The sequence below is a fragment of the Giraffa tippelskirchi genome, chromosome 12 (assembly GCF_054371585.1).
Source record: "Giraffa tippelskirchi isolate mGirTip1 chromosome 12, T2T-mGirTip1v1.2.pri, whole genome shotgun sequence".
NCBI classification, from domain to species: domain Eukaryota; kingdom Metazoa; phylum Chordata; class Mammalia; order Artiodactyla; family Giraffidae; genus Giraffa; species Giraffa tippelskirchi.
Genome location: NC_137286.1, coordinates 42,934,386 through 42,958,399, shown reverse-complemented (window position 1 = coordinate 42,958,399; position 24,014 = coordinate 42,934,386). Strand labels below are relative to the sequence as shown.

At 41.9% G+C, this 24,014-nt stretch overlaps 1 protein-coding gene across 4 annotated transcripts in view; it reads right to left on the bottom strand.

Moving 5' to 3' along the window:
- Nucleotides 1-1,653: 1,653 nt before the first annotated feature.
- ADAMTSL3 (ADAMTS like 3) overlaps nt 1,654-24,014 on the bottom strand; it is a 349,114-nt gene continuing 326,753 nt past the window's right edge. For 3 of the 4 annotated variants that reach the window (XM_081546775.1, XM_081546776.1, XM_081546779.1), the window contains 2 exons: nt 4,679-4,893; nt 1,654-3,678 (listed from right to left, as the gene is read on the bottom strand). In XM_081546775.1, the coding sequence (XP_081402901.1) occupies nt 3,572-3,678; nt 4,679-4,893 (322 nt within the window). In that variant the 3' untranslated portion in view covers nt 1,654-3,571. Of the gene's footprint in view, nt 3,679-4,661; nt 4,894-24,014 lie in introns of all 4 variants that reach the window. The other variant, XM_081546777.1, reaches the window with a different exon arrangement.

Genomic DNA, 24,014 nt, shown 5'->3' with positions numbered 1-24,014 from the left:
CAAACAACTGTCTGTATTTGTTAAAACTACGAGAACTGTAGGGGATTCCCAGGTGGTGCCAGTGGTAAAGAATCCTCCTGCCAAGGCAGGAGATATGAGAAAATGTTTCAATCCCTGGGTTGGGAAGATCCTGCAGAAGGAAATGGCTACCCACTCCAGTATTCTTGCCTGGAGAATTCCATGGACAGAGGGGCCTGAAGGCTACTGTGCATGGAGTCTGCAAAGAATCAGACACGACAGAGCGCACATGCGCGCGCACACACACACACACACACACACACACACGAGGACTGTAAACCATGGAGTCAACTTGACTGCATGTCAAATGATAAAAACCATCACCCAGGAGGTGGGGAGAACCCAAAAAGGCACACAGACTGTGACAAAGGAGTATAACTGTACAACAGATGAATGCCATAACCACACTGAAGGGGACAAGAAGGGGGTGACCTGAGTCACCCTGGAAGAGGGTTCTGACTGAATGTTCTAAGGAAACAGACAGGAAGAATGCTGTACACATGTTGGTCATATTTTTTCCTTTCACAGGGTGTATGCATCATCAGTTCTGAGACTACCTGATGTGTATACTAGAATCACCAAGAAACTACATTGCTGATAAAGAGAGCCAGGCTTCCTCCCTGTCAGAGAAAGAAATTGGCAAAAAGAAAAAGAAAAAGGTATAATCATACTATATCTTTGTTATAATCATGACCCTTATAGTGCTGGACTGGTATGCAAGACTTAATTCAGTGTGAATTCATAGATACAGGAGATATGTGTGCATGTGTGCACAATACATCTATGTATATGTATATGTACATATATGGAAGGATGGAAAATAGGAGGGTAGAAGGGATGGAAGGAAGGAAGGAGGGAAGAAATGAAGGGGAAAAAAAAGAAAAGGAAGTATCAATACAGTGTTGAAATACCTGCCGTGTTCCATTGCTTATCTCATGTGACCTTGGAAACTCCAAGGGGAATTTCAATTCCCACAACACGAATTTCCTGTAGAAAGACTCACTTGCTAATCTTGATGCGTTACACAGTGGAGCCTTAAACAATGGGTTGGGGCTGGGTGGTGAGTGGTTGAGGCACCAGCCTTCCCTGCCACAGAAAATCCATGTATAACCTGTAGTTGACCCTCTGGTACACTCAGTTCCTCTGTATTCACCGTTCAGCATCCATGCGGTTTTTATCCGGCCCTGGATAGTGTAGTATTTACCAGTCATAGAAATCTGTGTGTAAGCGGACCCAAGTAGTTCAAACCCATCAACTGTATAAGAGCTGGATGGTATCGGGAGAGGTTACTCACCAAAATCAAACGGGTGTTAGTTCTTCTGTGCTGCTGCTTTCCCACCTACTGCCCGCCTCCATTCCTGCTCCAGGTCGCACACACTTGGAGCTTCTTTCCCCTCTTGACATTCTCTCAGCTGTGATTCACAGGAAGTAAGCGTCCGGGACAAAGGAGTGAGAGTGGATCTCTGTGTGTTCTGCTCTGAATCCTGTAACTCACACTCCCAAGTTCAGCCCAGAGCACTGAGCCCACCAGGGTCCAGCCCACCTGGACTCACAGAAATGCCGCCAAGGTGACATTACCCCAGGCCAACCAAAACCAAAACGCAAGTGAGTCGCCTGCATTTATGAGGATGCCACTGAATAATCAAAGTACATTTATTTTTGAATTACTAGTCAGAATCATGACAGAGAACTCTTATGTGATAGAAACAGTAGTAAAATACAGTACACAGCAATGTTGTTTGAATGATATCAAAGACAAACGGTACATCAGCACATGAAAAACAGCCACTTTAACTACAAAGATGAAGAAATTTAATAGGAAATTTTGTTACTAAGAAAAATATATGTCCCATATCTTTATTACATACTGTACAAAATAAAATATTGCACCTATAAGTCATATAAAAATATATACAAAGAGTATTGTACAAATGCTCTCTCTTTTAACTTAAAAACCTCCAGCAATCAAGTGTGAATGGTGATCAACAACTCAGGGGCTGGCGTGTCCTCGTCACATCCCCATACCCACTCCCCACCGCCACACCCTCCAGTACAGTAGCGCTCATCCTGGTGTCGGCGAGGCTGCAGTGACAACAAGAGCTGTGGTGCTCAGGATACGGCAGGGACTCAGCAAGCTTGTCTAGACACACCCAAAGCCAGAGCCCACTGTTCACTTATGTGTGACCAGGGACTAGGGCCAGCACACCTGCCTCAGCAGACTCTGCTGCCACAGGCCGCAGGCAGCTGTGACCCCGAAAAAAGATGTATGACCACTCATTTGGGGCTGGGTGCCAACTAATGCTGTAACTGGTAAGATGGAAGGAAAGAGCCCCCTAACCAAATCAGCTTTAGAACTTATAACATTCACTCCAAACTTTATCTTCACCCTGACACCATCACTGACCCCAAACCCAAACCCAAACCAACTCTGACCTAACCCTAATCCGTAAAGTCAACCCCAGCCTCAACCGCAACTTAACTTCCATTCTCAACTAACCCAACCCTGAAACTAAAACCAACCCTAAACTTACTCACCAAACCCCAACTCTAACCCCTCATCCTAACTGTACATTACAGCTCAACCCTAATTTACTTTGGATTCACTGAAAAATCAGTTCAAACTAAAACAGTTATTTACTATAAATGACTCTGGTCAGCTATCATGTTTCGTAGTTACATTACTTTCTTACAGTTTTCCAAAATAAAAATCCTTAGGAATATTACTTTGTGCATAAATTAGGTCTTATAAGACTGATTTTCTGTTGGTGTGCAAGAGAATAGCGCTTAGAAAAGTCTCATTCACAGCTCTTGAAAGGATGCTTTGAATATACTTCAAAATCAGTAGACAAGGTGGACCTTCCCTCTCCTTTGAATTCTAAGATACCTCATTCAGTCATACATTTCCTTCCACAGTTGTGAAACGGCAGCCACGTTTACTCTGTGTTTCCTTCCACAAGTTCTCTTAGGAGCGAGGACAAGGTGCCATTCCCCCCAGGACCTCTGGGTCAGTCAGGGTTACAAGCCTGTCCAGAGTGACTTTCTCTCACAGATGACACGTAACAATCCATAGAAACGCCATCAGAGCCAACATCTTAACGACTAATGGCCAGAGCTTCTAAAACGTAGATGCCTTATTAACCTGCCGCAACCCTAGAACTGAGAGAAGCCATCAGCTGCTGTGTTTCCCAAGTCTTCAGGATGTCCCACTCTGTGCTAGTCTACAAACAACAGGAAGAGGCAGCTAGTGACAGTGCACCGGTGACCTTGGGGTCTCCCGAGGTCCCAAGTGCAATGGTATGCCTGCTACTTACGGGATTTTATGTTAGTCCTGGAATATATCACTTAAAAGAATTGGAATTAAAAACCAGTCATGGGGACGTGACAGCATCCAATGTTAACAGTGGTGATTTTGCATCGACTTCGGTTTGATCATAGAATTGAGAGACTTTTAGAGAAGTATTACACATGTTTTGGAACAAGCTACATGGGGGAAAAAAAGAGCTTTTACATTTTTGTTTTACCTTCACAGCAGCATAATGACCCCCACAAAGTTTTATCCTTCTTGACACGACTGACAGCACCTTCGTTTGTAGCGGTCTAGCGAACACAAATGAAGATGCTTTACAAACGTACAGTAGTGAGTTGTGTCTGTGCAGTCTCCTGAAAAATACATATGTACATATCCATTTAACACAGAGCTCATTAGAGACCTCATTAGTTTTATGAAAAGTATTAAACTGAGATCACAGAGTGAAGCAAAGTAACTAGGCTTGGGTTAGGGTCATCGCTCTGCACTACAGTCAGAAGCACCCTGAGGGCTTCCCTGGTGGCTCAGTGGATAAGAATCTGCCTGACAATGCAGGAGATACAGGTTCAGTCCCTGCTCCAGGAAGATCCCACATGCCATGGGGTAACTAAGCCTGTGAACCACATGGGCCTATGTTCTAGTGACTGGGAGCCGCAACTACTGAGCCTACGCACTCTACTGAGCCTACTCTCTTGTTGCTCTGCAACAAGAGAAGATATTTCAATGAGAAGTCTGTGCACCGCAACTGGAGAGTAGGTCCTGCTCGCCACAGCTACAGAGAAAAAGCCTGTGTAGCAACGAAGACCCAGTGCAGCCAAAAATAATAGATAAATAAATAACAGTTTTAAAAAAGTGCCCTGGACCCACTTCTTAGCTGGGTCAGGTGGCTTCTCACTGCCCTGTGGGGACTTCAGATCCCTCAGGCCACCTGCTCCTCTCACTAGCTTTGGGGGCGTCATGGACCCTGGGAAAGACTTACCAAAGATATGGACCTGCTTTCTAGAAAAATACGTACATGATTCCATTTCACATAGAACTTCAGGACACTGGCATGCCTGCCCAACCCCACCCAGGGAAGCCCTGGCAGAGGGGCTGAGACTCCAGGCAGGAGGGATTCTGTGGAGAGGTGATTGGTGTCTGCGAGAAGGCCACTGGCCACCCTACTCCCTCAACTGGTTTTTCTCTAAAGAACACTGAGCCACACCCACGTCAAAGCAGCTACTCCCCCAATATCCCAAGATCTCACACCCATTCAGAATGGCTGTGTGGACGAGACCCTGACAAGGATGGCTCCCTGAAGTCAGGTTAGGACAAGGTTTGGGGGCGGCTGTGATACCTGCGAGGGGTACGTACTGTCACAGGAAGGCCCCAGGCAGTGCTGCCAGGAAGCGGGTTTCTTCCCCGGAGCACAGCGTGTCTTAGTCACCGGCTTGCAGCTCCCTGGGTGGATACAGTCAACTTTCCGAGACTGGAAGCCTCGGCCGCAGGCTGTGGTGCAGGGCTTCCAAGGGCCTGCACGCCAACACGCGTCACAAGCTCCCAACAAGCAGTTCCTCCGAACGATGGGTCTGTGATGAAAACAAACAAACAAAACAATGGAAAATGGGAGAAGCCTGGGATCAACTCTTTCACTGTACCATCTTTTCAATGTGTGAAAGGTCTGACAGTTAGGACCTTATCCACTGATTTGCACTGTTCCTGGTGGACTAAGCAAAGAGGTGGAGGAATCCAGACCTTAATGAAGGCAAGCAAAGCACATGTTTCTGTGAGCTTCCAACACCCACTCAAGGCCTGCTCCCCCAAAGGCCACTCTCCAGAGAGAACAAGATGGCAGAGGAATAGGTGGGCATGGAGTTCATCTCCACGGATACATCAGGAATACACCTTCAGACACAAAAGTGCCTGCAGAACCCCAGCTGAGAGTGGGCAGGAGTACCTGACAAAAGGAAAAGAATATATAGAACTATGCAAAACTCAGTAGGATGAAGAAACTAGGGGAGAAACACTGGAGTGTTAGTAAGGCTGGGCCTGCCCTTACCTGCCCTTAGCTGGGGGGGGGGGGATGAAGCAAGGGGCAGGGGCCCCATCCCCACACTGGGGTAACTGTCTGAGCGGGAGGAGAAACGCTTAAGGTTGAGAGTGAAACAGCTGATCTGAGGCAGCCCAAATGGAATGAGAATCAGACTGTCCTTGCCACAGCCATACACACCCCAGACAGGGATGCACGTCCCCTGGAATGCGCAGCGGCTGGGAGCTGGAGTTTAGGGATTGTGGAGCAATTCCAGGGTGAGGGCTACTGTTGACTGCGGAGAGATGGAGTGAGGTGAGGCGAGGGAGGAGATTGTGGTGGGAAATGCCTGTGGAGGAAAGCCAGGCAGCCATGGAAGCAAAGCGATACTGCTGAGTCGCACATAGAGGATGGAGCCATCGCCATAGCCTCTCTCTCCCCACATGCCAGCATCAGTAGCTGAATAATAGAGAGGCTGGCCAGTCAAATGCCTGACACACTGAACTACACTGTAGGACCCCAGCCAGGGTGCCCCTTTAAGTGTCTGATGCGCCAATCTACACAGGAGGACCCCAGCTGGGGGGCCCCTCTATGTGCCTGACACGCTGAACAACAGAGAAGGACCCCAGCCAAGGGAGCCGTCTAAGTGCCCGAATCAGTGGAGCTACGGTAAAAGACTGGCCAAAGAGGCCTTTTTTTTTTTTTCAAAGAGGCCTTCTGATCGCCAGCTGCAAGAGGCTTGAAAAAAGATTCTGATAGGGCCATAACTCCTGTGGCAGAGGCAGTCCGTGTCCCTGCACACCTGGCACCACCAGGGTCCCCACAAGCCAAGTTGCTGCTCCACCTTCACGCTCAACTCTCACTGGCGCAGAGCTGCCACAGGCACAAAAAGTCTTCTGTCTGTGCACACAAGGTTGTTTTGGTCGTGTCTGATTCTTTGCGACCCTGTAGACTGTGGCCTGCCAGGCTTCTCTGTCAGGGAGGAGGGGTTCTCCAGGCAAGAATACTAGAGCGTATTGGCCAATACTGGTTGCAATACCCTTCTAGAGCACTATATTTCCTGCTGTCCTAGCTGCCAATTCCCCTGAGTACCTGGTGCTGCCAGAACCCCTGCGACCCAAGCAACTGTACCACTTCCACACCTGGCCCTCACAGGGGCAAACCCAAGTCCTCCAGGGCAACCTCAGGAGCAAACCCCAGTGGACGACCGACATACAGAGGTGGAAATAAACCCACAACTGAAACCCAGGGGCAGTGTGGCTAAGGAAGAAGACCCAAAACCCTCCCACCAGCTGTACAAGCTACAGATTAAATTCACACAATCAACTAGGCAGATTCTGTGTCTATGGAATATATAAAAGGTCATTGAGAGCTCCCACAAAAGAAAACGCACTAGTTCTGACATCTGTGGACATTGGAGGCAAGAACACATACGAGAAGGATCAGATTAGAATCTGAGCTGCCCCCACAGCAGGTCCAGAGACTGGCACAGTGTTGGAGGGCATCCTAGGGAGGTGACTGTGGCAGACTGTGACTCCCAGCGAGGGAAAGGACTCTGACAGCAGGGACTCAAGAAAAACTCATGTTTTGACTTGTTCTGTCAATGCTTTCAGAGAAGGCAATGGCACCCCACTCCAGTACTCTTGCCTGGGAAACCCCATGGACGGAGGAGCCTGGTAGGCTGCAGCCCATGAGGTCTCAAAGAGTCGGACATGACTGAGCGACTTCACTTTCACTTTTCACTTTCATGCACTGGAGGAGGAAATGGCAACCCACTCCAGTATTCTTGCCTGGAGAATCCCAAGGACGGAGGAGCCTGGTCAGCTGCCGTCTATGGGGTGGCACAGAGTCGGACACGACTGACGTGACTTAGCAGCAGCAGCAGCAGCAATCAATGCTTTTGGATTTTCTTCTTGTTTCATTTTTTTCCTTTTCTCCCCCCCTCTGTTGCAGTTGTTGATTTTATTGGCACTATGAAATCTACTTAAGCTTTTAAGGGTTTTTTTTTTCCCCTCAGTCACATTTTTTTTATCGTTGTTATAAACCTCTGCCTCTACGTTGGGCTTTTGCAGTTCTGTGGAGCTTTCCTTTTTTTTTTTTTTGCTTTTTCTATTTTTTTAATTTTAATTTTTTAAACCTATTATTGTTTTTTCTACATTTATTCCTTTGTTTGCTTTTCCTACTGTTCTTTGCCCCCTTGTAGTTAATCTTTAATGTATATAAATCTTCTACATCTACTTCTGTTTAACTTTGCATATCTATTCTTTCTTTCCTTTTGTTCCTTTCCTCTCAACATTTTGTTAGTTTTATTTTCATTGCTTTATTCTCAAATTGGCACCTTGCTTTAGTTTAGTTTTCCAGTTTGTGCTTTAGTTAGTTTTGTTTTTAACTGGTAGATGTAATTTTTGGTTTCCTTTGTTTGCCGGATCAATCTATTGTACTTTATTTTTGTTGGACGGTTTTAATTTTGGTCATGGGTATATATGTATATGTGTATATTCCATTTTTTTAATTATTATTTGCCTGATTTTGTAACTGCAGTTTGTCTGGGATACATCTTTGGTTTCCCATTTTTGGATATTTGTTTTAATTTCACTTAATGCCATAACAAACCACTTGTGGAATCTTCATTCCTGACCAGAGATCAAGCTCTGAGCCTTTGGAGTGAGGGCACTGACTCCAAGACCCTAGACTACCAGAGAACTAACTCTAGGGAGTATCAAATAGTGAGAACTCACACAAAGGAAACAACTTGAATACAAAACCTGGCATCACCCAACCACCAGATGAGGCTGTTCACCTCATCTAAACAACAAAAAAGACAAAAATACAAACCCAGTCATCAGCAGACAGGATTACCACCTCACTCAGCCCTGCCCATCAGAGGAAAAACAAATAAACAAACAGACGAAAAAAAAACTCTGCACAAATCTCACCCTATATGAAGCTTACACAAATCACTGGACCAACCTTAGGAGGGCAGAAACCAAAAGGAAGAAACAATTCAACCTTGAAGCCTGGGAAAAGGAAACCTCAAACATAATAAGTTAAAAAAATAATGAAAAGGCAGAGAAATACTACACAAATGAAGGAACAAACTAGAAACACAGAAGTCCAAATAAATGAAGATGAAATAGGTAAACTACCTGGAAAATAATTCAAAAATAATGATAGTAAAGATGATCAAAAACCTTGAGAACAGAATGGGGAAAATACAAGAATCAATTAACAAAGATCTAGAAGAAGTAGAGAATAAACATACAGAGACAAACAACACAATTACTGAAATTAAAAATACTCTAGAAGGAATCAATAGATTCCTGAAGCAGAAGAACGAATCAGTGAGCTGGAAGATAAAATGGTGGAAATAACTTCTGAAGAGCAGAATAAAATAAAAAGAATGAAAAGAACTGAGGATAGTCTCAGAGACTTCTGGGACAATATCAAATGCACCAACTTTCAAATTATAGGGCTCCCAGAAGAGGAGAAGGAAATGGCAACCCACTCTAGTGTTCTTGCCTGGAGAATCCCAGGGATGGCAGAGCCTGGTGGGCTGCCGTCTATGGGGTTGCACAGAGTTGGACTCGACTGAAGTGACTTAGCAGCAGCAGCAGAAGAAGAAGAAGAGAAAAAGAAAGGGTATAAGAAAATTTTTAAAGAGATTATAGTTGAAAATTTCCCCAAAATGGAAAAGGAAATAGTTAATCAAGTCCAAGAGGCATGAAGAGTCCCATACAGGATAAACCTAAGGAGAAACACGCCTAGACATATACTAATCAAACTAACAAAGACTAAACACAAAGAAAGAATATTAAAAGCAGCAAGGGAGAAGCAACAAGTAACATACAAGGGAAACCCCATACACTTAACAGCTGATCTTTCAGCAGAAAGTCTGCAAGCCAGAAGGGAATGGCAGGATATATTTAAAGTACTGAAAGGAAAAAATCTACAGCCAAGATTACTGTACCCGACAAGGATCTCATTCAAAATTGATGGAGATAGAAAATGCTTTTCAGACAAGCAAAAGTTAAGAGAATTCAGTACCACCAAACCAGCTTTACAACAAATGCTAAAGGGACTTATATAGTCAAGAAATATAAGAGAAGAAAAAAGATCTACAAAATCAACCCCAAACAATTAAGAAAATGGCAATGGGAACATATATATCAATAATTACTTTAAATGTAAATGGATTAAATGCTCCAACCAAAAGACACAGACTGGCTGAATGGATACAAAAACAAGACCCATATATATGCTGTCTACAAGAAACTTCAGACCTAATGACACACATAGACTGAAAGTGAGAGGTTGGAAAAATATATTCCATGCAAATGGGAAGCACAAGAAAGCTGGAGTAGTGATCCTCATATCAGACAAAATAGACCTTAAAATAAAGAACATTACTAGAGATAAGGAAGGACACTACATAATGATCAAGGGATCAATCCAAGAGGAAGACATAACAATTGTAAATATCTACTCACCCAACACAGGAGCACCTCAGTACATAAGACAAACACTAACAGACATAAAAGGAGAAATTGACAGTAACATAATAATAGTAGGAAACTTTAACACCTCATTCACACCAAAGGATAGATCATCAAAACAGAAAATTAATAAGGAAACACAAGTCTTAAATGATACATTAGATGAGATGGATCTCATTGATATCTTCAGACATTCCATTCAAATGCAGAAGGATACACCTTCCTCTCAAGTGCACATGGAATATTTTCCAGGATAGACCATATTTTGGGTCACAAATCAAACCTCAGTAAATTTAAGAACACTGAAATTGTATCAAGCATCTTCTCCAACCACAACGCTATGAGACTAGATATCAATTACAAGGAAAATTTTGTAAGAAACACAAACACGTGGAGATTAAACAACACGTTTCTAAAAAACCAACAGATTACTGAAGAAATCAAAAGGGAAATCAAAAAATTTCTAGAAACAAATGACAATGAAAACATGACAACTTAAAACCTATGGGATACAGCAAAAGTAGTTCTAAGAGGGAAGTTTATAGCAATACAATCCTACCTCAAGAAACAAGAGAAACATCGAATAGACAACCTAACTTTACACCTAAAACAACTTGAAAAAGAAGAACAAAAAAACCCCAAAATTAGTAGAATGAAAGAAATCATAAAGATCCAAGCAGAAATTAATGAAAAAGAAATGAAAGAAACAATAGCAAAGATTAATGAAACTAAATGATGGTTCTTTGAGAAGATAAAATTGACAAGCCTTTAGCCAGATTCATCAAGAAGAAAAGAGAGAAGAATCAAATCAACAAAACTAGAAAGGAAAAAGGAGAGGTTACAATAGACAATGCAAAAATACAAAGGATTATAAGAGACAATTATGAACAACTATATGGCAATAAAAATCAAAGGAGAAAAGGAAAGATATTCCCATCTGGATGCAGAGTTCCAAAGAATAGCAAGGAGAGATAAGAAAGCCTTCCTCAGCGATCAGTGCAAAGAAATAGAGGAAAACAACAGATTGGGAAAGACTAGAGATCTCTTCGAGAAAATTAGAGATACCAAAGGAATATTTCATGAAAAGATAGGCTCGATAAAGGACAGAAATGGTATGGACCTAACAGAAGCAGAAGATATTAAGAAGAGGTGGCAAGAATACACAGAAGAACTGTACAAAAAAGATCTTCACGACCCAGATAATCATGATGGTGTGATCACTCACCTAGAGCCAGACATCCTGGAATGTGAAGTCAAGTGGGCCTTAGAAAGCATCACTACGAACAAAGCTAGTGGAGGTGATGGAATTCCAGTTGAGCTATTTCAAATCCTCAAAGGTGATGCTGTGAAAGTGCTGCACTCGATATGCCAGCAAATTTGGAAAACTCAGTAGTGGCCACAGGACTGGAAGAGGTCAGTCTTCGTTCCAATCCCAAAGAAAGGCAATGCCAAAGAATGCTCAAACTACCGCACAATTGCACTCATCTCACATGCTAGTAAAGTAATGCTCAAAATTCTCCAAGCCAGGCTTCAGCAATATGTGAACCGTGAACTTCCAGATGTTCAAGCTGGTTTTAGAAAACGCAGAGGAACCAGAGATCAAATTGCCAATATCCGCTGGATCATTGAAAAAGCAAGAGAGTTCCAGAAAAACATCTATTTCTGCTTTATTGACTATGCCAAAGCCTTTGACTGTGTGGATCACAAAAAACTGTGGAAAATTCTGAAAGAGATGGGAATACCAGACCATCTGACCTGTCTCTTGAGAAACCTGTATGCAGGTCAGGAAGCAACAGTTAGAACTGGACATGGAACAACAGACTGGTTCCAAATAGGAAAAGGAGTACGTCAAGGCTGTATATTGTCACCATGCTTATTTAACTTCTATGCAGAGTACATCATGAGAAACGCTGGGCTGGAAGAAACACAAGCTGGAATCAAGATTGCCGGGAGAAATATCAATAACCTCAGATATGCGGATGACACCACCCTTATGGCAGAAAGTGAAGAAGAACTAAAGAGCCTCTTGATGAAGGTGAAAGAGGAGAGTGAAAAAGTTGGCTTAAAGCTCAATGTTCAGAAAACTAAGATCATGGCATCTGGTCCCATCACTTCATGGGAAATAGATGGGGAAACAGTGGAAACAGTGTCAGACTTTATTTTTTGGGGCTCCAAAATCACTGCTGATGGTGACTGCAGGCATGAAATTAAAAGACACTTACTCCTGGGAAGGAAGGTTATGGCCAACCTAGATAGCATATTTAAAAGCAGAGACATTACTTTGCCAACAAAAGTCCGTCGAGTCAAGGCTATGGTTTTTCCAGTGGTCATGTATGGATGTGAGAGTTGGACGGTGAAGAAAGGTGAGTGCCGAAGAATTGATGCTTTTGAACTGTGGTGTTGGAGAAGACTCTTGAGAGTCCCTTGGACTGCAAGGAGATCCAAACAATCCATCCTAAAAGAAATCAATCCTGGGTGTTCATTGGAAGGTCTGATGTTGAAGCTGAAACTCCAATACTTTGGGCACCTCATGCGAAGGGTTGACTCATTGGAAAAGACCCTAATGCTGGGTAGGATTGGGGGTGGAAGGAGAAGGGGATGACAGAGGATGAGATGGTTGGATGGTATAACCGACTCGATGGACATGGGTTTGGGTAGACTCCGGGAGTTGGTGATGGACAGAGAGGCCTGGCGTGCTGCAATTCATGGGGTCGCAAAGAGTCGGACACGACTGAGTGACTGAACTGAACTGATATGGCAATAAAATAGATAACCTGGAAGAAACGGACAGATTGTTAGAAAAGTTCAATTTTCCAAGACTGAACCAGGAAGAAACAGAAATTATGAACAACCCTATTACAAGCACTGAAATTGAAGCTGTGATCAAAAACCTCCCAAAAAACAAAAGCCCAGCACTGGATAGCTTCACCGGAGAATTCTATCAAACATTTAGAGAAGAGCTAATGTCTATCCTTCTAAAACTCTTTCAAAAAATTGCCGAGGAAGGAATACTTTCAAACTCTTTCTACGAGGCCACCATCACCCTGATACCAAACCAGACCAAGACAACAGAAAAAAGAAAACTACAGGCCAATATCACTGATGATCATAGATGCAAAAATCCTCAACAAAATTTTAGCAAAGAGAATTCAGCAACACATCAAAAAGCTCATACATCATGATCAAGTTAGTTTTATTCCAGTAATGCAAAGATTCTTCCATATAAGCAGATCAATCAATGTGACACACCATATTACAAATTGAAAGATAAAAACCGTATCATCTCAATAGATGCAGAAAAAGCCTTTGACAAAATTCAGCACCGATTTACGACTAAAACTCTTCAAAAAACGGGCATAGAAGGAACCTACCTCAACATAGTAAAGGCCATATATGATAAGCCTACAGCAAACATTATTCTCAATGGTGAAAAACTGAAAGCAGTCCCCTTAACATCAGGAGCAAGACAAGGATGTCCATTTTCACCACTATTATTCACATAATTCTGGAAGTCCTAGCTACAGAAATCAGAGAAGAAAAAGAAATAAAAGGAATCCAGATTGGAAAAGAAGAAGTAAAGCTCTCACTGTTTGCAGATGACATGATACTGTACATAGAAAACCCTAAAGATAGTATCAGAAAATTACTAGAGCCAATCAGTGAATTTAGCAAAGTTGCAGGATACAAAATCAATACACAGAAATCACTTGCATTTCTATATATTAACAATGAAGAATCAGAAAGAGAAATTAAGGAACCAATCCCATTCACCATTGCAACAAAAACAATAAAATATCTAGGAATAAACTTACCTAAGGAGAGAAAAGAACTGTCCACAGAATATTGTAAGACACCAATGAAAGAAATCAAAGATGACATAAACAGATGGAGAGATATTCCATGTTCCTGGGTAGGAAGAATCCATATTGTGAAAATGACTATACTGCCAAATACAATCTCCAGATTCAGTGTGATCCCTATCAAATTACCAATTGCAATTCTCACAGAACTAGAACAAAAAAATTTCACAGTTCATATGGAAACATAGAAGACCCTAAATAGCCAAAGCAGTCTTAAGAAAGAAGAATGGAGCTGGAGGAATCAACCTTCCTGACTTCAGATTATACTACAAAACTACAGTCATCAAGACAGTATGGTACTGTTACAAAAACAGAATTATAAACCAATGGAACAAGATAGAAAGCCTAGAAATAAACCCATGCACCTATGGGTACCTTATTTTTGACAAAGGAGGCAAGAATATACAATGGGGCAAAGACAGCCTCTTTAATAAATGGTGCTGGGAAAACTGGACAGCTACACATAAAAGAATGACATTAGAACAATTCCTAACACCATACACAAAGATAAACTCAAAATGGATTAAAGACTTAAATGTAAGACCAGAAACTATAAAACTCTTAGAGGAAAACATAGGCAGAACACTCGATGACATTAATCAAAGCAATAACCTCTATGACCTACTTCCTAGAGTAACAGAAATAAAAACAAAAGCAAACAAGTGGAACTGATTAAACTTAAAAGCTTTTGCACAGCAAAGGAAACTTCCAGCAAGGTGAAAAGACAATCCTCAGAATGGGAGAAAATAATAGCAAATGAAACAACTGACAAAGGATTAATTTCCAAAATATACAAGCAGCTCATAGACTCAATGCCAGAAAAACAAACAACCTAAACAAAAAGTGGGGAAAAGACCTAAACAGAAATTTCTGTAAAGAAGACATACAGATGGCTAACAAACACATGAAAAGATGCTCAATACTGATTATTATTAGAGAAATGCAAATCAAAACTACAATGAGATTATCACCTCACATCGGTCAGAAAGGCCATTATCAAAAAGTATGCAAACAACAAATGCTGAAGAGGGTGTGGAGAAAAGGGAACCCTCTTGCACTGTTGGTGGGAATGTAAATTGATAGAGCCACTATGGAAGACAGTATGGAAATTCCTTAAAAAACTAGGAATAAAACCACCATATGACCCAGCAATCCCACTTCTAGGCATATACCCTGAGGAAACCAAAATTGAAAAAGACACATGTATCCCATTGTTCATTGCAGCACTATTTACAAAAGCTAGAACACGGAAGCAACCTAGATGTCCATCAACAGTAGAATGGATACAGAAGTTGTGGTACATATACACAGTAGAATATTACTCAGTCATAAAAGGAATGCATTTGAGTCAGTTCTGATGAGGTAGATGAATCTAGAGCCTATTATACAGAGTGAAGTAAGTCAGAAAGAGAAAGATAAATATCGTATTCTAACACATATATACAGAATCTAGAAAAATGGTACTGAAGAATTTATTTACAGGGCAGCAATGGAGAAACAAACATAGAGAATAGACTTATGGACATGAGGAAAGGGGAGGAGAAGTTGAGATGTATGGAAAGAGTAACAATGGAAACTTAACATTACCATGCGTAAAATAGATAGCCAAGAAGAATTTGCCCTACGGCTCAGGAAACTCAAACAGGGGCTCTGTATCAATCTAGAGGGATGGGATAGGGCAGGAGATGGGAGGGAGGTTTAAAAGGGAGGGGATATATGTATACCTATGGCTGATACATGTTGAGGTTTGACAGAAAATAACAAAATTCTGTAAAGCAATTATCCTTCAATAAAAATATAATTTAAATAAAATGACTTGGAAAAAAAAAAGACCACTCTCATGAGGAGTTGGAGCAGTCGGTTCAGGTGAGGATGAGGACAGTGATACATTTGTTAACAAACTAAGTTTTGTCTGTATAAGCACTTGAAATATATTCTGGTATGCGTATGAACTTGTAGGTGAACCATCGTGTCCATTATGGGAAGTGCCTGAGCTTACACTGAGGACACACTATCACTCGGACACTGGACCAACCCACTTCTCAGCTGGGCCAGGTGGCTTCTTGCTGCCCTCGGGGAACTTCACAGTCTGGCAGGCCACTTGCTCCTCTTGTGCTGACAGCAGCACTAGCTCTGTGGGCATCATGGACCCCAGGGAACACTTATCAAAACTATGGGTCTGCTCTCGAGAAGACACATGTGATTCCATTTTGGTAGTGAGACCTTTTGGGAAGAAGGATCTGCCTCTAGTTGCCGTGCCCTTTAAAGCAGATCAGAAAATTAATGGACCTCTGCTTTTGTTGTCGTTGTCAGAAAGGGTCCACTGTGTGTGTATTTTTACGTGTATAACCATGCGCCAGAGAACTTTCCAAATACTTTTCCACAGACTGACTCATTTATTCCTCACAACTACCCTACATAGTAGGTACTTAATTTTTTTAATGAAGTATCAGTGATTTGCAATATCATGTCAGTTCAGATGTACAACAAGGGATTCCCTGGTGACTCATATAGTAAAGAATCTGCTCGCAAAGCAAGAGACCTGGGTTTGAGCCCTGGGTTGGGAAGATCCCCTGGAGAAGGGAATGGCAACTCACTTCAGTATTCTTGCCTGGAGAATCCCATGGACAGAGGAGTCTGGTGGGCTACAGTCCACAGGGTTGCAGAGTCAGACACAGCTGAGTGACTAAGCACAGCACAGCACATTCCCTGTGCTATATTCACACCCTCGTATCTTGCTTACTTATACTTAGTAGTTGACACCTCTTATATCTCCTACTCCTATCTTGCCCTTCCTTCACCCCTTTCCCCGTTTGGTAACCACTAGCTTGTTTCTGTGTCTATGAGACTGTTTCTGTTTTAGACATTCATGTGTTTCATTTCTTAGATTCCACATATAAGTGATATCATATGGTATTTCTCTTTCTCTGTCTGACTTGCTTTACTAAGCATATGTACACTCCAAGTCTATCCAAGATGTTGCAAATGGCAAAATTTCATTTTTTATGGTAGAGTACCATTTCATTGTATACCATTCATATACACACACAAACACACACAACTTTTTATTCATTCATTTGTTGATGGCCACTTAGGTTGTTTCCACATCTTGGCTATTACAAATAATGCTGCTATGAAAATTGGGGTGCCTATATTTTTTCTTTAAATTTTGAATTTTTTATTGGAGTATAGCCGATTAACAATGTTGTGATGGTTTCAGGTGAACAGCAAAGGGACTCAGCCATACATACATGTATATCCATTCTCCCCCAAACTCCTCTCCAATCCAGGCTGCCACATAACACTGAGCAGAGTTCCCTGTGTGGTACAGTAGCACATCATCTTTTTGAATTAGTGTTTTCATTTTCTTCAGGTTTATACTCAGCATTGGAATTGCTGGATCATCTGGTAGTTCTTTTTAAGGAATCTCCATATTGTTTTCCATAGTGGCTGCACTAATTTACATCCCCACTAATAGTGTACAAGGGCTCCTTTTTTCTCATCCTCACCAACATTTATTATTTGGTGTCTTTTTGACAACAGACCTTCTGACAGTGTGAGGTGATGTCTCATTGTGGGTTTGCTATACATTTCTCTGATGATTAGTGATGTTCAGCATCTTTTCATGTGCCTGTCAATTACTGCCCTCTGATTACTGAAAAGATATTTACCCTGGAGGGTGAGCCACCATAGAGGATCCATTTTGGGGTATCTGTTGTTCTCTAGGGCAGAGCTCCTGGAACTAATGTATTTGTATCACATGAGAATATCTCCCCATCCCCAAAGATGACTGGAAGAGGGCCCTAGCCTGAGCTAGTTGTCACTGTCTTTCTCCCAGGAATTTGTAAGTTGCTGGAACAAGACATATAAACATGAAGGCTAGAGTAGCAGTGGCCGTACTCTGTCATGAGGGCCAGGGAAGTAGGAAAAATAACATTCTGCAGAGATGAGAAGAGAAACGACCCTAATGACTTCTCATTTCATGGTGATAGTCCCTCCTGAGGTTTCACAGCATCATCCCTTTGGATTGGAATGTTTTTGTTTTCCTATAAAAGCCTCCTTATCCAAGCACATAATCTATAAGGAGTGAGAAACACCACTGGAAATGTGTAAGATGGAGAAAATTCTGATAACCTGAACTTCTCAAAGAGAGTGCGTGTGCCTGCTAAGTTGGGAGAGTAGTATACATAGTTGGAAGCAATACTTTGATTAGCAAGTAGGGGGAAGACTACATCAAAGGGTTTACTTAATCAATATTGTCACATCAAAATGATTATAAGATTTATAAGAGGAAGAGGGATGAGGGTTTCCTGTTAACTGGAAGGTTTTTGTTTTCCCCAGTGAGTATGAACCTTATGGGGCCAAAAGTTGGGTTCCTTTAGACAACAGGACAGAGATAGAGTACTCTTCAGCTAACCCTTATGCAGAGACCAATGTTTCTACTAAAAAGAGTCGAACCAACATTCCAAGAATATTCAGAGGATACATTTTAAAAGATACCAAATTGTTGTATCTAAGAATGGCTGTCCTATCTTAAGAACTCTCCCACAATCTTTGTATAAATCATTCCAGGTTGACTTTTGTTGTTTCCAGCCCACAGGACCTTAATTAATACAGCTACCTTTTCTGCTTCAATAGAAGATAGGGTCAGTGGAAAGTCAGAAGAAACTATTCAGCTTCCTAAATGTACAAGATGATACAGGAACATGGAGCTGGACACCAGTGAAGATGCTGAAACCCAAGAGGCTGGTCACTTGCTGCTGCTGCTGCTGCTAAGTCGCTTCTGTCGTGTCCGACTCTGTGCGACCCCATAGACGGCAGCCCACCAGGTTCCGCCGTCCCTGGGATTCTCCAGGCAAGAATACTGGAGTGGGTTGCCATTTCCTTCTCCAGTGCATGAAAGGGAAAAGTAAAAGTGAAGTTGCTCAGTCATGTGCTGGTCACTTGAGAACCCAGTAAAAGAATTCAAGATTGCTCCAGCAGAGAGCATCACTTCCTCATGGCCAGGGATGGGCCTGCAGATGGTGATGCCTGAGCTGGGGGGTCATAGTCTGTGTACCAACACTGAGCACACAAGTGGAGCTCATATGTTTTTCTATGTAAAACAAGAAAGTAGAAATGGCAGCAGAAATCACAAAGTAACCTTGTTTCTAGTCTTTCTCAATTTCTCATTCCTCTTCAGTCCAGCTCTGCTCCTGCCTCAAATAACCCCTTTCATCATCAGCCAGATGGAACTACTGATTCTGTAGGGCAATAGATTTCAAGTCTGCCTTATTAGCAGAAGTATGTGGGCAGCTTAGAAAAGATGTAGATTCAGAAAGAATTAAAAAAAGAGAGAGAGATGTAGATTGCCAGCTTCCATTCCCTTCCAAAGATTCTAATTCATTAAGTCCCAATTGAGAGCCCAAGAATCTTTATTTTAAAGAAACTTCCCAGGGAATTCTGACTCGTGGCTGAAGTTAGGAATTACTTCTCTGGGGAACAAACTCTCTCGGTCCTCAGGCATTTCCTCAAATGCCTGTGTTGTCTTCTCCCCTCTGTGTGGGCTAGTTCTACCCTGGTAATTCTCACTCCCTTTAAAACTCTTTCCACAATGGAAGCCAAACCTCCCAAACTCTTCCCAGGGTCAATAAAAGATGTTAGCAGACACCACGCTCACCACTGATTCTCTACCCATGGCCATGAATAATGTTACTCCCTATCAAACACCCTCTAATATTTACTGAGGCCCTACTATGGCAACCGGGTGTCTCCAGTCTACCCACTGCATTGTAAAGTGAGATTTAATGCCTCACCTACCTTCAGTGAGCCCACCCCGTCAGTAGAAGAGGTCTGTGGGGGACAGTGAACTGCAAAAGAAACCCACTCACAGAAGCTCTCTAAACTAACCTAGTTTTACTTCCATAAACCACCAGATATTTAGGGAAAAGTAACAGCATGAAAGAAAAGCACTAGGATTAAAGCTGAATGGCCAACCTTGGATGAAGCAGAAACAGTAGAGAAAATAAAAGGCAATTTGACTCTTTTTTTTCCTCCTCAGGTCAAGGAATTTTTCTTCTATTATTTCTTTTAAAAATGTTTCCCCTTTCAGTTCTTTTCCATATCTCTTTCTCCAAAACCCTACTTAGTCAGATACCCTCTTGGTAGATCTTTCCACACCCTTTTGTCCTCTCTGTTATCATGAACATTTTTTTGCTTCCTGTTTTGGCTGCCAAAAAGTAGTTGGAAAGTGAATGGCATACTCAAGGAGCTGAAAGAAGGACAGTGTGGCTGGAACACAAAGAGTGAGACAGAGCGAGGTCTTGGATGAGGCTGTGTAGGGAGGTGGGACTTGACTGTGCAATATTTTATAGGCCACATAGTCAATTTTGGTCAACCTTTGCCGTGAGAAAAGTGAAGCCTCTAAAGTGTTGTTAATCTAGCAGGGAGATGGGTGTGGTGATGGTAAGATCAGATTTGCATTTTGGAATCCATTACTCTGGCTGCAGTATGGAGACTGGGTTAGAAAGGATCATGGGTAGATGGAGGGAGATTAGTAGGATGGCTTGGCCAAACAGGTTGGTGGTAAAGAAGGAAAGAAGTGGATTAGTTAGAGAAAAAACACAAAGAGCCAAAGTCATACAAAACAGAAAAGTACAAATTACATTAAGATATACATTTTCATCCATCAGATTGGCAAGATTTTTAAAACATTGGAAATCTATATAAAGTTGGTAAAAAGGGGGACTTCATATACTGTTAGTAGAGACATTTTGATGGTAATTTCACAGTATCCAGATGAGCATGTCTGTCAATTTAAGTCCATATCTAAAATCTATCCTATAAGAGTATTACCCTTTAGGCATAAAGATATATATTCCAGGATGTTTAATGCAGCATTTGTTTGCAATAGCAAAAAATGGAAACAATTAAATGTCCATCAGCAATGGACATGAATGAGGTAATAGTAAATACAATTATTCAAAAGAATGAAGTGACCCTATGGACTCAGATGGGGGAAAAGTCAATAACATAATGATCAGTAGGAAAAAAAACAAGTTTCATAAAAATATGTCCGGTTTATTATAAAGAAAGCACAAAACACATGTGTTTGTAATATAATTATGTCTTTGAGTGTGCAAAGTAAAACATCTGGGATGATACATATCAATCAGTGTGTGGTCTCTATCTTCTGACCAAAATTGGAAACTAGGTTTTCTGCTGAGAATCAGGGTGGCTGTTCTGAACATTTTCCATTCGAGGAGAATGGTTCTGGCTGGAATTGTGTTGGGAACAGGAAATGCAGCTGACGCTACATCGACAAAACTTAGTGAAGGCTCAAAATGAAAACTGAGCCAACGGTCAGGGTCATCTTATTTTTCCCAGCAACTCACGATGTGGAGGAGGAAGGAAGAGCCTTGGAGTGAGCATCTGCTATGACTCAGGCTGCTAAGTGCTTCACACTAAACCAATTAATCAAAACCTCCCAGACGCAAGACAATCTACAGAATGGGAGAAAATATTTGCAAATGACACAACCAATAAGGGCTTAATTTCCAAGATGTACAAAGAACTCATACAATTCAATAACAACATAAAAAACCTATCCAAAAATAGGCAGACCTAAATAGACATTTCTCCAAGAAAAGAAATACAGATGGCCAATAAACACAGGAAAAGGTACTCAACATCCCTAATTACTAGAGAAATGCACATCAAAATTACAGTGAGGAACTACCTCACACCAGTCAGAATGATCATCATTAAAGAGTCTACAAATAAATGCTAGAGAAGGTGTGGAGAAAAGGGAACCCTCCTACCCTGCTAATGGGAATGTACGTTGGTGCAGCCACTGTGGAAAACAGTACAGAGGTTCCTCAGAAAACTAACAAGACTTACCATATGATCCAGCAATCCCAGTCCAGGGTATATACTGGACAAACTACAATTCACAAGGATACATGCACCTCGATGTTCATAGCATCACTATTCACACAGCCAGACATGGAAACCACCTAAGCGTCCAGCAACAGAGAAATGGATGAAGATGCAGTACATATATACAGTGGAATACTACTCAGCCACAAAAAAGGATGGAATAATGCCGTTTGCATGACATGGATGCAACTAGACATTATCATACTAAGTGAAATAAGTCAGAAAAAGAAAGACAAAACCATGTGATATCACTTATGGGTGGGATCTAAACAATGACACAAAGGAACCTACATATGAAACATGAAAAGAATCACGAACAGAACAGACTGGTTGTTGCCAAGGGAGAGGAGGTTGGGGGAGGGACTGAGTGGGAGGCTGGTGTTAGCAGACGTAAGCTTTTATATATAGGATGGATAAACAAATTCTTAATGTGTAGCACAGAGAACTACATTCAGTATCCTAATATAATGGAGAAGAATATTAAAAAAGAATGTGTATATATGTATAACTAAATCACTTGGCTGTAGAGCAGAAATTAACACACACTTGTGTCAATCAACTACACTTCAACTAAAAAACAACTTCCCAACCATAATTTGACACAGACAGTAATACCCCACTGTGAAGATCAGGAGCTCAGAAAGTTCAAAGTTACAACAAGAAGAGAGTGGCAGAACTCCAGATTCCACTGGTGGCCCTCTCGGCTCTCTCCTCACTTTCTCTGGCTGGAGCACGTTCCTCTAGGGTGGTGGAGCTGCCAGACAGAAGGCGTCTGGGTCTCTTAGTGACCACAGAGGGCAGAGATCTTCTACCCTCTAAACCATCTACCAGTTCAGACTTTTATACCAGACAGAAGCATTCTTCTTGTGTAAGCCCCTTAACAAGATAAAAGTTTATTCTCTGCCAACCCACTGTCCCAAAGTCCTAATCAAACAGTTTCTAATCAGAGGAATAAATTTAGAATAATTGAAAACACTAGGATCCAGATTTAATCTGTAAATTAAAGAGAACTGAAGAATTTGGAAAACTCAGCAGTGGCCACGGAACTGGAAAAGGTCAGTTTTCAATCCAATCCCAAAGAAGGGCAATGCCAAAGAATATTTAAACTATTGTACAATTGTGCTTATTTCACATGCTAGGAAAGTTATGCTCAAAATCCTTCAAGCTAGTCTTTAGCAGTCTCTGAACTGAGAACTTCCAGATGTACATGCTGGGTTTCGAAGAGGCAGAGGAACCAGAGATCAAATTGCCAAAATTCGCTGGATCATAGAGAAACCAAGAGAATTCCAGAAAAACTTCTACTTTTGCTTCCCTGGTAGCTCAGATGGAAAAGACTCTGCCTGCAATGCAAGAGACCAGGGTTTAATCCCTGGGTCAGGAAGATTCCCTGGAGAAGGGAATGGCAACCCACTCTCGTATTCTTGCTTGGAAAACCCCACAGGCAGAGGAGCCTGGCAAGCTACAGGCCATGGGGTCGCAAACAGTTGCACATGACCGAGTGACTAACACTTCTACTTCTTCTTTGCTTCACTGACTATGCTAAAGCCTTTGATCATGTGGATCACATGGATCGCAACAAGCTGTGGAAAATTCCAAAAAGAGAAGGGAATACCAGACCACCTTACCTGTCTCCTGAGAAGCCTGTATGCGAGTCAAGAAGTAACAGAACAGGACAAGGAACAATGGACTGGTTCCAAATTGGGAAAGGAGGATGTCAAGGATGTATATTGTCACCCTGCTTCTTTAACTTATACACAGAGTCCGTCATCCAAATGCCGGGCTGGATGAAGTACAAGCTGGAATCAACATTGCTGGGAGACGTATCAACAACCTCAGATATGCGGAGGATACCACTCCACTCTAATGGCAGAAGATGAAGAGGAACTGAAGAGCCTCCTGATAAGGGTGAGAGAGCAGAGTGAAAAAGCTGGCTTGAAACTGAACATTCAAAATCCTAATAAGATCATGGCATCCATTCTCTTCATGCCAAATAGAAGGGGAAAAAGTGGAAGCAGTGACACATTTTCTTTTCTCAGGCTCCCAAATCACTGCGGATAATGACTGCAGCCATGAAATTTAAAGATGCTTGCTCCTTTGAAGGAAAGCTATGACAAACCTAGACAGCATATTAAGAAGTGGAAATATCACCTTGCCAACAAAAGCCCGTACAGTCAAAGCTATGGTTTTTCCAGTAGTCACGTACTGATGTGAGAACTGGACCGTAAAGAAGGCTGAGCCCCAAAGAACTGATGCTTTCAAATTGCGATGCTTTCAAGAGGAGACTCTTTTGAGTCCCTTGGATGGCAAGGAGATCAAACCAATCAATCCTAAACGAAATCAAGGTGATGAGATGGTTAGAAAGAATCACCAACTCAAGGGACATGAATTTGAGCAAACTTCGGGAGATCTGA